A 15,784-nucleotide genomic window follows, 5' to 3' on the forward strand; every position below is an offset into this window, starting at 1 on the left:
TCCCACTGGCTGGTCCCACTTCCAAGTTGCTGGCCAGGGAGGCAGAGTAGGGTGCTGCTTCAGAAAAGTGAGTCACGCTATACAGACACAGCCCAAGGCCTTGTACTGTCAGCACTTGGGATTAAGTGTGTGATTGTGTGTGTGTGTGTATGTGTGTGTGTGTGCGTCTATGTATGCAGGTATGTGAGAATAAGTGTATGTGTGTGTTTATGTATATATACATTAGTGCATATATGTATATGTGGGTTTGTGTGCATGTATGTGTATGTGTATATACGTGTATATGTCTGTATACATATATGTGTCTGTATGAATACATACATTATTTTAATGTGCTTTATAAAAATATATAATTTAGTAGCAAGTTCTCTCATCAAGCACTATACTGGTGTAGGAGTTTTTTGTTTAATTTGTTGTTTTTACTGGTTAATCAATAAAGAAATTGCTTGGCCTGATAGGACAGAACTTAGGTAGGCAGAAAAGACAAAACTAAATTCTGGAGAAAAAAAAAACAGAGTCAGAGAGCTGTCGTGGAGCTGACAGAATCAGACACGCTGAATCTTTCTCAGTAAGCCACGACGTCGTGGTGATACACAGATTAGTAGAAATGGGTTAAATCAAGATGTAAAAGATAGCCAATAGGAGGCTAGAGATAATGGGCCAGGCAGTGATTTAATTAATAGAAGTTCTGTGTGGTCATTTCAGGTGTAAGCTAGCTGGGTGGCCGAAACAAAAGGGCCCGCTCCCTACAACACTATACAATGAAAATAAGAGAACAAACACTTTAATTAATACCAAACACTAATACCTCCCTGCACACTTAATGCTTTTAATATGTTATTCCCAAGTACGGCCTAAAATAGAAAGATCTAGGACTGGAGAGAGGCTCAGCAGTTACTAGAACTGACTGCTCTTGCAGAGAGCCAAGTTTGGCTCCCAGCACCTACCCAGTAGCTCACAACTGTCTGTAACTAATTTTCATTTCAAGGGACTCAGTTCCCACTTCTGGCCTTTCCCGGCACCAGGCATGCATGTGAAATTTGTTCATTTCTAAGCCATGTGGTAGTGGAATTATCAGTATCTCATGGATATATATATATATATATATATATATATATATATATGCAAACACTCATACACATAAAATAAAAATTATTAATAAAATATCTTTTAAAAAAACAGAAATATCTCAAAGCATTACAGCCATAGTACAAAAACATAAATAGTATGAATTTTTTTAAAGATTCATTTATTTATTATGATCCAGTGTTCTGCCTGTATATATGCCTGCACACCAGAAGAGAGCACCAGATCACATTATAAATGGTTGTGAACCACTATGTGCTGGCTGGGAACTGAACTCAGGACCTCTGCAAGTGCAGCCTGTGCTCTTAACCTCTGAACCTGTGAGCCAGCTCTCCAATCTGTTTTTTGTTTTGTTTTGGTTTTTGGTTTTTTTTCTCTAGCAAAGACCATCCGGAAATAACTTACGAATTGTTTCATTAACTGTGATACAAACCACACTTTTTCATTGCTTTGACACATGTTCACATGCATCTGCTGTATCTAACTATCCCAGTGCACGCCCTGTGCACACAATAAACTCACAGACAGAGGCAGAGTGGAGGCAGTGGGTAGGGGCTGGAAGTTTCAGTGGGCACATTGTGTCATGCACTGAGTGCCCTAGAGGTTGAGCCATTAAGAATTACAGCACTAGCTCAAAATAAAACATTTGCTGCTTGTTAGTATGAAAAATATATTAATTTGTAAATTACTATCAGTTTAGGAAAAGATCACATAAAATGGGTGTTTATGAGGAAATAATTATGTATCCTTGTGGGATATGGAATGTGTCTGTGGCAGGAAACACACGCATTGGGGATGTCATACGGTCCTCTTCAAGGCACAGGTTGGTGTGTTTGTGTTAAAAATTTCATGTTCAGCCGGGCGGTGGTGGCACACGCCTTTAATCCCAGCACTCAGGAGGCAGAGGCAGGCGGATCTCTGAGTTCGAGGCCAGCCTGGTCTACAAGAGCTAGTTCCAGGACAGGCTCTAGAAACTACAGGGAAACCCTGTCTCGGAAAACCAAAAAAAAAAAAAAATCTCATGTTCATGTCTAGAAGGTTTACCCAGTCATGAGCAGAGAAGTCAGAAAGGTCAGTCTAAGTTCCATAAGTATAAACTAAGGCAAAAAGTCATGGCTTATGCTTAATTATCATAACAAATTAATTAGAAAACACTTTATGACTCTTTAAAGCTCCTGCTTTTAACTCTGGGAAATGGAAAATATGGCAGCAGTGAGACTGTGTGGCTAGACAAGCATTTCTCAGGAAGCCTTAGCTAAAGAGACTGGACCCACAGCCCGGTGTGGTACTGCAGACCTTCAGTCCCAGCGCTCAGGAGGCAGAGGCAGGTAGACCTCTGTGAATTCAAAACCAGCCTGCTCTACAGAGCAAGATCCAGGCCAGCCAGGGATACACAGGGAGACCCTGTCTCAAAAAACAATAATAGCAACAGTAACAACAGCAAACCGGGTCGGCAGTACTCACTAACTTTGCTTAGAAATGAATTACGTGACAGAGAAAATGCTAGCACTGTCAAGAGCCGGGGGAGGGGACTTTATGCACGTGTAGCAAAAGCCTCACAGCCAGTCACGAGTTAGTTCTTCCGCAGAAATGGGCAGGTGGTGGCATTCTGGTATTTCGGAATGTGTGCTTAACTATCGTGTTGCTTGTAAATGTTGCCGTGATTAACAGTTTCTGCTCTGTTCCACTTCCTTGCTGCCAAAAAGTGATACTTGGTAAGTGATTAATGCCCCCCCCCCCCGCCACATTTACACAACTGTCAAGTAGTTACGAGATGGAAATCACGTGAGCCGTACACGGCTAGTTTAACTAACCCAGCTTTGAACTGAGCCTTTGCACTTATGAGAAGGGTGTCAATGCTAGTTTTTTTATAAGTTCTCTGCTGAGATTTATGCGGCTAACATTCTTTGCATATTGCCTCCGAGACCCGTTGCTCACGTGAGGCGGTTTCACTTTTTTAAGAATAAATACATTAGCATCTCCTGGGTGAGACATAGGCTGAAGAAACAAACTTGCCATTTGGTGATGGAGGGAGGTGGGAACATTACCCATTTTCAAAGCTGCCATTTTCTTCTCCAAGTCTAATGTATTGAATGGTGATCCTTAGACATGAAGCAGTTTGCTAAGAAATCCCAATGTTAGTTTTGCAGTGACCAGGTTCACTGAAGAGAGCTGACTGAGTTAATTAAAAAGCATTCTCGGGTCATGTGTTTCCCATTTCCTAGCTGTAGAGCAAAACGGGAAAGGTGAAGAGCAAAAGAAAAAAGAAAAAGAAAAAAAAAAGAAAGCAAGAAACATAAGGTCAATTTCAACTTTTTGCAAGGTTATAATGAACGTATTTCATCCCAGTTGCTGTGTTAAAATCTAATGTGCCTACCTTCCTAATTACAGAGGACATTGGGATGCAGTGATCATCCCCCTACAAAGTTAAGTTACTCACATTAAAGCACAATTAGTTTTAAGGCCCTCGTGTCCCGCCCATTGCGAAGACACACCATAGGTAAATAATCCACAGCTCGCAGATTGTTTTCTGCACCCTGGTTGGTAAGTCCAGAGGTGACAGTGAACCCATCATTCTGACCTCATCCAAAAATCTTGGAACGCAGTGTGGCTCCAAGAACCAGGAAGAGGTTTCAGCATAATTTCATAACCCGCGCTGATACTTTAAAACCCGCAGTGCATTGCATGAAACAGGATAAACAAGTCCACTTTCTGCTGTTAAAGGCAAAACTCCAAAACTAACTTGGATTAATGCAAGCCGTTAATCAACCCTCTTAGACTACTGAAACTAATGTCTCATCTCCAAAATATTCTCTACTGTTAATTTCAAATGTAGAATTATAATAGAGCTAAAAATTTCCCCTTGGGGCTTGAAATATAACGCAGCCAGTAGAATGCTTGCCTAGCAACACGAAACCCGTGCTGCAGTCTCAGGACCACAAAAACCTAGCACCACGGTGTGACGCCAGCATTCAGGAGGTCAAGGCAGGAGAATCAGAAGTTCAAGGTCATTCTCAGCAGCATAGTGAGTTTCAGGCTAGCCTGGGTTACAAAAGACCCTATCTCAATAGGTAAATAAATAAGTTTCCTCTCGCTATTAATGATGCACCTTCTGAGCTCTAAATTAGTGTTCAATATCTTACATTTAACCTAAAATAAGGCAAAAATGTCTAGGAGATGAGCTAGGGACCTGGACTCTGGCTTAATCTGATGTGGGACATACACGATAAAGAATGACAAGACAAAATGGAGATAAAACAGAGGAAGGAAGACCCGATGCACGGAGCGTATAGAGCCATGGGCAGCTCTGAGGAACACTGGTCACTGCTTTCCCTCATGACTTAGGCAATGAAGCTTAAAGAAGGTCGACACCATGTAACTTTTCACATGGGTCTACCAAGTAGCACAAACAAGAGTCTTGGTGCTGCCCCATCACATCTGCACTCGGACAGAGGCCAAATAAAACAGGATGTGATTTTATTTAAATATGTGTCCTTTCCGACCAGCTTATTAAAAAGGACCACCGTCATGAGGGCCCACAGAACTTTCAGAATCCTTGATCTGCTCAGAAACATGATTCCACATGGCATCAAGACTCAAAGCCCATGGGAAAATATTCCCGTCACCTACCGTCTCCCTAGTGTGTCAGTCTCTGTGTGCCCAGGGAATTCTAGCTTCATACCATGAGAATAACGCAGTCGGCATACACAAGCTTTCCCATGGATCTTGGACTAGAGACAACTCCGATTCCCATCCTTCCCCTCCATGGATGGTGGGAAGTTTGAATTCATTACTTTGCCTTAACTTTTTCACCCACATTGGGTCTTGTTCCAGGCCTCCAAGACCTGTAACCAGCATGAACGACACACTCTTCTCCCACTCGGTTCCCTCCTCAGGAAGTCCGTTCATCACTAGGAGGTAAGTTCCCAATCCTGCCACGAAATAACAATCCCTTCTACTGTATGAGAAATACATGCTGTTATTATCATTACTGGAAGCAAGGCTGTAAAGGCCCATCGCTTGTCCTCAGTTTCCCTCACATGTACATATGTAGAGGCCTGGGTTGGCTCTTGAGGTTTACGTAACTTCCAAAACCCTGCATTCTAGCTTCCCCCACAGGAAGAATGTGGGGTAGGCAGGCTTCAATTTTACTACTCATATATGTATACAGAGGTATACATATATGTATTATTCTAGAGATCTAAACGGACTCGTGAGTTAAGAGTCCAGGCGTAAATGAATACTCTCGGGATGACCTCTTGAGTTCCCAAGGCTAAGGCTAAAGACCAGACCTAGAATAGGTCCATAATAAGAACAGTGTCCACACCAATAATCCCACGGATCAAGAACTTCTCAAAGATGTGGTTATGTGTCTTGTCATTTTGCACAAAATCCATTCCATGCATTCAAGGAAGAGGTAACCTATACATCCCTCTGTTCCTTAGTAGTAGGAATGCCCAAGGCTCAAGAGGTGCTCTGGTTAATTTGATGAGATACCAAGATCAGCACCAGGGAGTTATTTGGTGAATACATGGAAAGTCTCAAAGGAAACCAAGAAGAAAGATAAGAAAAATGACCAAGTGATTGAGCATAAGACCCCCATGGCCTTGCAGGATACCCACCCCACCCCCTCTTCCCTGAGAGGATGAGTAGGTGCCAACTTCACTCCACAATGTTCTGGCACATTCTAGAGAAGGTTTAAGTGAAAAAGACTCATTAGTCCCACATCCAATTTTTTCCCATGCATCCCTATATATACCCATTAGCTGGAACCTGAGATGAAAAAGCTCCCTTTTATTATAATAAGCAGAACAAAGAGAAAAAGTTTCTACAGTGTTTCCAATATATAAATTAAATCTGTCCTAAATACGAACAGTGTGACATTTATACCACAGAACATGCACAGCAAAATAATGAGATTCAGGCATTCAGTAACTTCTTGTGACCATTCTGTTTCGTAACCATCAGCACATAAAGCCATCTTTCCTACAAGAAAAATCACATAGTTAATAGGAGACACAGACCCGTGCATCTATCTAGTGAAGGCTCGATGTGATGCTTAGGAAGATACTGTGTGTTTCAGGAAGCTCTGCATTCTGCAAATGCCACACCGAGGCAGACCCCGTCCTTACTGAAGGTCGTTTTATATCATTTCAGCTCAGACGGCGCTTATGGTGGATGCGTCTAGATGGATAACATGACTTCCTGTACCCTAAAATATTCCTAGAACACTTTGAGCTTTTCTGCTTCCTCTCTTAACCTAGAATCTGATCGCTTCCCTTTCTTCCCATTTTCAGTCCTTTGGTCTTGTTCCCTGTGAAGGACAGACTTGTATAAACATGTGGATCTTATCACTGCCGAGATTGGGCCTCAGTTTTTGTGTTTAGGGTGCTGCTCAATAAAGCTGTGTACACTGAACACCCATCCTCTCTGAGTGGGCCTCGCTCTGTCCGTGGGAGGTTTCGTTGTCGGCACCCCTCAGGTCACTTAAGTGCATTCAGCCCCACAGCTAGGCTTTCACTCAGAAAGCTGTACGCAAATCAGCTTAACCTTGGGGCATGATCAGTAGCCCCCATTCTGAGCCTTTAACAATAGCAGCCATTAAATGGTTGTTAGGAAGCTGATGTTTCTACCCCAGAGTGAAAAACTTTAGTCTTCCAGTGCTGATGACGGTGGGTTTGCAACAGAAGTCTGAGCCAGTCTCTCAGCTGGCCCTCTTCCTTGTTATTTTACAGCTTTCGGAGCTGGTACAAAGCGTATGCACACCAAAAGTACCAAGCTGGTTCACGTATAATTTGCAAGACCCTAGATGGTGATTTCTAAAACTCTTGAATTAAGGATCCTTGAAGAATAGTCCATCGCTAAATGAATAAGGCAAGAACAAGGGCTTCTGGCTAGACCTTAGTACAACTGAAGAGTCAAGGATTTAACAAGCTTTAAAATTCTTCTGTCCCACTGAGCCAGGGCCCTTTTCAGGTCAAAGGAAAATAATCTGAATCCACGAAAGAAGTGAGTGATTTTGGAACCAGTTTCTTACTGCTCTGGCTTCCTTTCTCCCACCTGGTGATTCTGAGATTGACTGGCCTCTGCTTTCTTTACCACAATACACAAGGATTGGTGCAACTACATCATGCCAACGGCATAGTTAAAGGCGCTCTTCCTTCTATAGCTAGAGGCAGACCTACTGAAACATGCCTAGAGCTGGGTCCCCACTTTCCTCACATTCCAGTGGCCCTTTAAAGTGACAGACAAGTCTTAGGAAAACTTCCACAGCTTTTTCTTTAGACTGAGCTGTCGGCTGGTGCTGTGACTTAGGAGTCTCAGGATCTGAGAACGATGGCAGAGTGTGAGTAACTAAAATCACTACAGTAAGACCTCACTGCAAAGCCCTGGCGTTGCCCCTCCAGTCCTTTCCAAGCTGCCACTTGGATGTTCAGAAGGCACTGGGCTGTGCCTTTGAAGTCCCTTGGCATTCTAGTGATTTACCTCATGCAGAATGGAGCGCTGGTCCCACCACCCTCTGTTGTACCTCCTGTTCTTACACTCTTTTCCTACTAGATATTCAACTCACCCTTCCATTAGCTAAAGGAAGATGGGATTCTTAAAGGTGCTCACCAACAGTCCTGGGAAGACTTCAGGCATAATATCTGTGTGTTGTATGAACAAGCCTATCGTCAGTGCTAGTTAACAGTTAGGTCAGAAGCAGGTCAAACAACAAAGTCATAGACCAGTTCATTTCGTTCATGCTGTAGTGCTCCGTAAGGTCAGCTTTCGCTTTTGGCATCATACCTTCTTTGTAAAATCTCAAGTATCTTCCCAAATCCCTTCTTAGTGTGTAAACAAGAGTTGTCTACCTCTTTCCCATGTTAAATGAGCTGCTTTCAGTATGGCCCATTTTTTTCCCTAACCATGATGCCACTTAAAGGGACAAATGGCTAATTCCTTTTACTTTCAGTATTCAGAGCATGGTTTAAGGATTTCACAAGTATTTTCATAGTTATAACTTCTAATGGGGCAATGTTCACAAAAATAACCACTTCGGCTACTACATCTGGCATCTAGCCAGACCTTACCCTTCTTTAAATATTAGAAAATTGCTTATATAAATTATGTAATGTTCTGAATACAATCAAATATATTTTTTCCATTTTCCATTTCTTATTACTGACAATGCATGAAGCCCTTTAGTACCCATGAGAAGGTCACCTACAGAGACACCCGCTGTGTTAACACCCCAACCAGCTCCCAAGGCCTGACTCTTCCCAGTGGGACAGCCTTTATGGGACATTTCTCTTGCCTGGCTTGGTCATTTGGTTTCCTCGATTATGTTTTCAGTTCAAAGGGAAAAAAAAAGACTAATTCCTTGTGTCTGTTTTCATTCTTTTCAAGCAACTCACTCACCCAAAGATTCTTTAATGGTCCAGCTTTTAACCCGACTTAACAGGGTGAAACTATGTTATCGGCATTTGTGATTTGGTTGTTCAAAGTGGTGACAAAGTTACCCTGGATTCAGCCTTTGCTTCTGAAAGGCTCTTCCATGGCTGATGTCTAAGGATGGAACACATCCACTTTCATTAGCAAATTCACTAATCAATACCTGGCACTGCCTTGACAACTTTTGCAGGATCTTCACAATTCCTATGTATGCTGCATGAAATTCTATAAATAAAATAACCACACTCCATGGATAATTTTTATTTCAATTCATTTATAAGCTAAGATTAATAGTCTTCAAATGAAGTTGTGATTTCCATATAAACATGTTAGCACATGATTAAAAAGCTAGAACTAGAAGTCTTCAAACCAAGTTCTAACATCCATATAAATGTGTTAGCACACAATTAAAACTGTGGTCATCCTACTTCGTTGACCTTTCTTCTCTTTCTGGGATGCTTTAGTTATGTTTGCACATGTTCTTTACATAAAAGACTTTTCTCTAGACTCTCTCGACAAACATACAGTTGATACAACGTGATGATAACTAATGTGAAGAAGAATTGACCTCAAAACTCAGAACTATGATGCCTTTTAAGACAGCTTGGTGTTTGAGCCAGCCTGAATTGATGGTCACTTAATTTTTTAAAGATGTGGTTATTTTATATTTCATTCATGTATATATGCGTGTGCCTGTATGAGTTTATGTGCACCACGTGCCTGCAGAGGCCCATGGAGGCAAAATGAGGGCGTAAGATCCCCTGAAACTGGGGTTACAGTCTATTGTGAGCTACTAGGCGGGTGATGGGAACTAAATCCAGCTTGTCGGCATGAGCAGTAAAAGCTCCTAACTACTGAGCTCTCTGTACATCCCTAACCCACTTTTATGCATAATTTTGATTTGCATATTACCAGAGTTTTATATTTCTGTCTGAGCTGTTGAAATGTAGGAAAGTACAATAGAATGTTTCAAGAAACTTTCTTCACTAAAGTTCGTCAGTTTGATGACCTCGACACTATTGAATAAATTAGTGAGAAGTAGTTTTTTACTCTTGAAATCTCTTGAAGAAGGAGCCGACTTCACAAGCATTCTTCACAGTCCATCAGTTACTTAAGAATCCATAAAAACTGGATTTGTGCTTTTTAAAATCTACAATGATTAAAATGTTGTTTTCCTTTTAACCACTGTAATACTACATTCAATGAGATCAAATACAATCCTTTGATACCGTGTTAAATAAGGGAAAAACAAATTTTCTTGGTCAGGGTTTAATAAAGTATTCCAACATAAACAGAATTGTTTTAAAACACAAATTTCAGCAAAACCCAATGAGTATTTGCGTAGAATTTCACCATAAGACACCCCCCAAAATTCTTTCATTAAAGTAAAAATCATGACATCAGCTGTCAACCTTCAAAACTAGCAGTAGAATTTTAACTATATATAAAATATTTTGAAAGTGATTTTCCAAAACCAATTAGTTGTCTCTAATTGGTTCTTTGTTTTAAATCTTGCATTCAACATCAGAAGACATGCCTGAATAATTTAATAAGGCCCTGGTTTAAGGAGTTATTGCTATAATTTCTGATATTCAGTAAGCAAGAAGATGTTAAAGGGCAGGGAACTCATTTTGCATGGAGGAGGAGAGGCAGATATTTCTCACAGTTTAGTGAATGGTTACATCTGCTCTAGGCTAGAGAAAATGGTTGGGAAAACATTGAGAAGAAGGAAGAAAACTGTGATTACTGGATAAGGAGTATATTTTGAGTTGCTTCAGGGGGCAATGTTTAGAAAGCTGGGTGGAATAATGGAACATCACAGAAAACATCAACTACAATGAGTTAAGGTGGTTATTGGCCATAATGGGAAGCTCCTTAGAGCTTAGGGCATAAAAATCAATATCCTGAAAAACATCATTAAGATCATAGGAAAATCAGGTTCTCTAGGACATTAATATATCATTTTTAAAGTCATAGTTATCTGTTTTGGGCATTGTAACAATCATTAATAATAATGTATACAATATTTTAAAGTTGCTAGAGGAATAGATTTTAAATATTACAGATACACAAAGTAAGATTTAAAATGTAGCTATGCTAACTTGTAACAGGCTTTCTTTTGGGCCACTGACCATCTCCCAAATCATGACACAGTGACTTATTATTAGTTATGAATGCTTGGTCTTAGCCTAAGCTCATTTCTTACTAGCTCTTATAACTTAAGTTAACCTGTTTCTCTTTGTCTACATTTTGCCTCAGGTGTTTTACCTTTCTTTTGTTCTGTATGTCCTACATTCTGCTTGCTCCATGTCTGGCTGATTGACCCTGGGCATCTCCCTCTCTTTTTCCCTCATTCTCTTCTCTTCTCTACTTTTTCTCCCTGCCCACCAGCCCCACCTATCCCTCTACTGTCTAGCTGTTGGCTATTCAGTTTTTTATTAGACTAATCAGGTACCTTAGGCAGGCAAGGTGAAACGAATGCAACATATCTTTATGTAATTAAACAAATGCAGCACAAACAAATGTAACACATCTTTAAATCATTGACAAAGGCAGCAGAAACAAATGTTACACCCCTTCACATAGTTAAAGTAGTATTACACAGCATAAACAAATGTAACCTGCCTTTGTCTGGTGAAAATAATATTCCACAACACTGATTAGCTTGATTTAATAATTTTACAATATACACATACGTCAAAACATCTGCCCCTTTCTGTGATTTATTTTTAAAACCAATTGTATGTGTGTGCAGTTGTGCTTTTCAAACATGGCAATACTTAAAAGAAAGGATGCTCTCCTAATCAGCTGAGTGAAAGTATCATAACTTTGACAAGCAAGGTTATCTGCTAGACTCTTTAAGAATAAAATCTGACTTAAATGTACCAGGGATTTTTACTATCTAAGAGATAGTTGGTATATAGTATTGTAAACCATACAATTTGATCTTAATTGTAATGTACATAATTCTGATGTGATATCTATACATTCATTTCTACAGAGGGTCCAGCCTTCTGCAGGTCAGAGATGCTGGAAACAAGATGTAGAGTCAGAGAGAAAAACGCATGAACTTCTTTCTGAAGTTTCTCTTCTATTTCATTGTTCTTCCTGCTGCTTACTCTATTCTTTTCTGTACCCCGATGTTTCCCTTCTTTCTCTTTCCTGATGACCCCTTCTACCTCTCGTTCTACATCTTTCCTAGTATTTTCCTTCTAACATCTTTATTTTTCCCCTTACAGCTTATATGTCTCAGCAAAATCTTTCAAGCAATCTAAAAATTGCAAATGGTTACATTCTGTTTTTCAAGTGAATGACTACAATGAATACATGCAAAAAACAACATGTTTTCCATATCCCTTATGTGACTAAACATTTTTCATACTGCAGGTGAAAAACAAATTACCCCCAAAACCCACATGCATTCATATCCAAGCAATGTATTACAGATTACAGAGTATAAGCAAGCAATGTATTTTTCTCAGCCAGTTCTTTTACTGAAAAGCTGCTTTTTTGCAGTTACAAAGAAAGGATTGGTTATTTTATTATTTACCTTAAATGGTAATCTTATAAAAAAATCTTAAAAGAATCACAAATCTAAGCTTTTATATATGAAAAAATCAGTCAGCTCTACTTTAAATCCTCAAAGTGCATTCCCACTCATCAACAATTTTTCTATGTCAAGAAGCTGAGGGTAGAAATGAGTAGAAGGAATTACTTATCAGCCAGCAATAGCCAGGCGCCATTGCTTTATTCCCTGACCTCAAGGAGTCCCTCATTTAGCTATTCAAACTGTACTTTCCAAATTTTGAATTGTTCCTCAAGATTTTCAACCTCAAAGCTATTAACAAAATCATCTTAACCTAGTCTTCCTAACAATCTATGTGTCTAAATTCTTTCTAAATAGGTGGTGGTGAAGTCACTAATCTGCTCCAGCAGCAATGATAGGAAAAAGTCCATCACGATTATTTTAAGTACCACTAACACTACCCAGTGAGGGGTTAGAAACCCCCTCAGAATATTCATACAACCCATAGATATAAGGGATGTGGTGACCGGGAAGGCAACAATCAGAGCTGGTCAATCAGGTCCTCAGGGCACACAGTCCTTGGGGCTTTGCCTCTCCAACGCTCACTCAGGCATGGCTTTGCCAACCACCCAGCCGTGTTCCATGAGTTCCAATACTGACGGTTGCTCCTCTCACACAGCCCCCAACCAATTCCTGTGTTTTTATGATGTCACTATGACAGTTTATATGACTTTAATTATTTTGTTATATCTTGTATGTGATATACATCTATGATTTATCTGTTCTATATGTACATGATTATAGATTTAACTTAGAACTTCCTGGAAATTTGTGGCATCCCATAGTTTAGATCCCAATTGTTAAATATTTGTAACTAGAACAGTCCAGTGAGAGATACATCTTGTAAACACAGTTAATTTTGTATTTTTCACAAATGTGAGGATTCAGTTTTAAGCACACTGACATATGGCTACATTACAAAGGTTGACCTTTAATAAAAAAAAAATGTTGAAACCTTAAAAACTGTCATTTAAAATAGTAAACAAAAATTTTCCTCTTAATAATGTAAAATGTCAAAAATTACTTTAATCTATCCATTAGATAGCTATTAATGACTACAGAAAAAAAATCAGCATTATTAAAACTGCTCCGATCTGTATTTATTTTAATCTGAAACTTTGCTTTGTAGCTTCATAGCCAAGACCAGGTAACTTACGTCTGGTATGTCAGCTGTCTTTCGGTAATGCTCACATCTGCATTCAAATGTGACTGAAGAATTTAGGGACAACCAAAAAATATTTTTCTAAGATTGATTTTATTTTTAATTATGCATGTGGGTGTGTGCCACGTATGAACATCTCCACGAGAGTGCTGGTGCCCATAGAAGCTAGAGGAGCCAGCTCCTCTAGAGCTAGAGCCACAGACAGCTGTGAGCCACCTGATAGGAGCATTGGGAACAAAACCCGGACCCTCTGAAAAAGCTGGGCATGCTTTTAATAGCTGAACTATCTCTGCAGCCAGAAAGCCAACCTCTTAAGAAATATCTAAACCCTGGCAGAGCTTTATGAAGTATTGGGCCATTTCCGTCATACCCTGGAATAAATGTTAGATGGATTCTGGTGATGTCAGCCATATGCAATGTAAGCGTTCCTTGTTAAGCAAATAGTAGAGGTCAAGTCTGAGGTCATGGTAGCTGCTATGGCTCTTGAAAGCATCTCTTCTCTTAGATAAACTCTATGGAAATCTGGAGACATCTTGGGCTTTTCAAAATCCTAAGCTATCTGTGCACATAGAGTGTGGATCTAGACTAGCGTGTCTGATGCCAGTTTCTAGTCTCGCTGCGTCGCCGTGTTTACGCTCTTCTTGGCTTTCCCATCTTATTAACTAGCTCTCCTCCCAAGGACAGTGAAGTAGAACAGAACAAAATGCTGGCTAGGGCTGCTCCAGCCTTTCTGAAGGGCAAAGGGTAAGTTCAAGCCAGAGTGTGCTGGGATCCTCGATTAACTCAACTAAAGATGGTGGAGTTTTGTTGTTGTAAGTTGTTTGCATGTGAAAGACGATTTGACCTAGAATAGCGGCTGTCTTATAACTCACTAACGGCACCAAATTATTATTCCAAGCAAGCACACTTGTGTTATTACTTCCTCTACTTCTCTTTTTCTTTCATCTTTATGTTACATGACTAACCCAACTTCCCAGAAGATATTTGTTCTTTGCTGTGACATGTTGATGTGTTTTCCAGGCTGAAAAACTCCTTCGTCTTTGTGGTTAAAGAATGCAGATCTGTTTTCTAAAACATTACTCAGCGTGTTGAAAGTTAGTAGAACGAAGTAGCAGATTGCCTTGCCTGGGTTTTGCTGGGGTTTTTCATAGAACATCACATGGTAGTCTCCCTTTACCAGCTTGGTTTTCTGAGTGCTTTTCCTACCACAGACTCACACCTACTTTGTCTTTATTTCTGTCCACCTCTCTTAATTCTTCTTTCCTCCTCCCCTCTTTTAGGATACAGTACAGCCTGAATGTGGCAGACAGGCTAGCTGATGAACATGTTCTCATTGGGTTGTATGTCAACATGCTCCGGAACAACCCATCATGGTTAGTGCAACATGGTTAGGCTTAACTGCCAGCCTATCCTTCCAGAGGAGAACAGCCTGGGTTACTGACAAGCAGTCTTGGCAAGGAGTTAGGGTCCTACAAGCCACAGGTGGACCAGGAACCAGGTGATGCTGTTCTGAATACATCCCAGCCCTGCATCACAGAGTTCTCATCCTTGCTTTGTCTTAGCTAAAGTGAGAACTGGTGTGAACAGGGTCAATGATAACCATCACCGTGTAGTAATCACAGAAATCAGAGGCCCACCAGAAGGTTCTAGTCCAAGTGTCACGTTACTGCAAGAGGGAGGTGGTTCTTACTTCAAGGATATGAAACTTATCTGAGAAACAATGCTTTATGCATTTCTGATAGAAGCAAAACATCAGAAAACAGCAATCATTTAGCAATGATAGCACGGGAGAAACTGTCTTTCAGCAGTTCTCTTATTGACAAATATATCAGAGTAGCTATCCTGATGAAGCCTGCTTTCAAGTCACAGAAAATGTAAGGTTTATTTTCGATAGATCCAGTGTTAGCATGGATCTAGTGTTAAGATAAAAGTATTTGCAAAGCTTTTCTCTCTTTTAATTGTGACATGAGAGATTGATTAAAGTTATTTCTCTTAAATAATAAATATTCATTTGAAATTTGAATGAAAGTCAAAGCAGACTATATTCTTATTGCATGTATGTTCCAATTTTGTTTAGACTACTATTACAAATGTAAATTATTTAACAAATTCTTTACAATATGTTTTAAAAATTCCAATTGTGTGTGAACTGAGAACCTGTAGGTTTTGTGGTGTTGTAATTATTAAGAGAAGCTATGGGTTCCGTTCCCATAACTTGGTTTACACATCCAGTACAGCAGCTTTTTCACCTTTTCTGCATTGCAAGGCTTCTGTCTTAGTGTCTCTTCTTGTCACTAAGCCCAAATACCTGGCCAAAACAGCAATTTATTTTAGCTCACTGTTTCAGAGAATGTAATCTATGCTCACTTGGAACCATGTCACTGGACCTATTGTGAGACACAATAGCATGGTGGCAAGAGCATGGTGACATATAGCATGCAGACAAATGGGAACACAGGAAGGGGTCCTGAGAGTAAGCCCACAGAGTAAATAGAGTCATTCCCATTAAAATTAAG

The 15,784-nt window shown here is 40.0% G+C and overlaps 1 protein-coding gene across 1 annotated transcript in view; it reads left to right on the forward strand.

Annotated features, from left to right (window-relative positions):
- Positions 1–15,784, forward strand: part of Dtna (dystrobrevin alpha) — a 266,220-nt gene that overhangs the window by 209,484 nt on the left and 40,952 nt on the right. The window contains exons 11-13 of the mRNA XM_038329659.1: positions 4,921–5,004; positions 13,935–14,012; positions 14,549–14,641. Coding sequence (XP_038185587.1) covers positions 4,921–5,004; positions 13,935–14,012; positions 14,549–14,641 — 255 coding nt within the window. The remainder of the gene's footprint in view (positions 1–4,920; positions 5,005–13,934; positions 14,013–14,548; positions 14,642–15,784) is intronic.

Source organism: Arvicola amphibius, chromosome 5, assembly GCF_903992535.2.
Source record: "Arvicola amphibius chromosome 5, mArvAmp1.2, whole genome shotgun sequence".
Lineage (NCBI taxonomy): Eukaryota > Metazoa > Chordata > Mammalia > Rodentia > Cricetidae > Arvicola > Arvicola amphibius.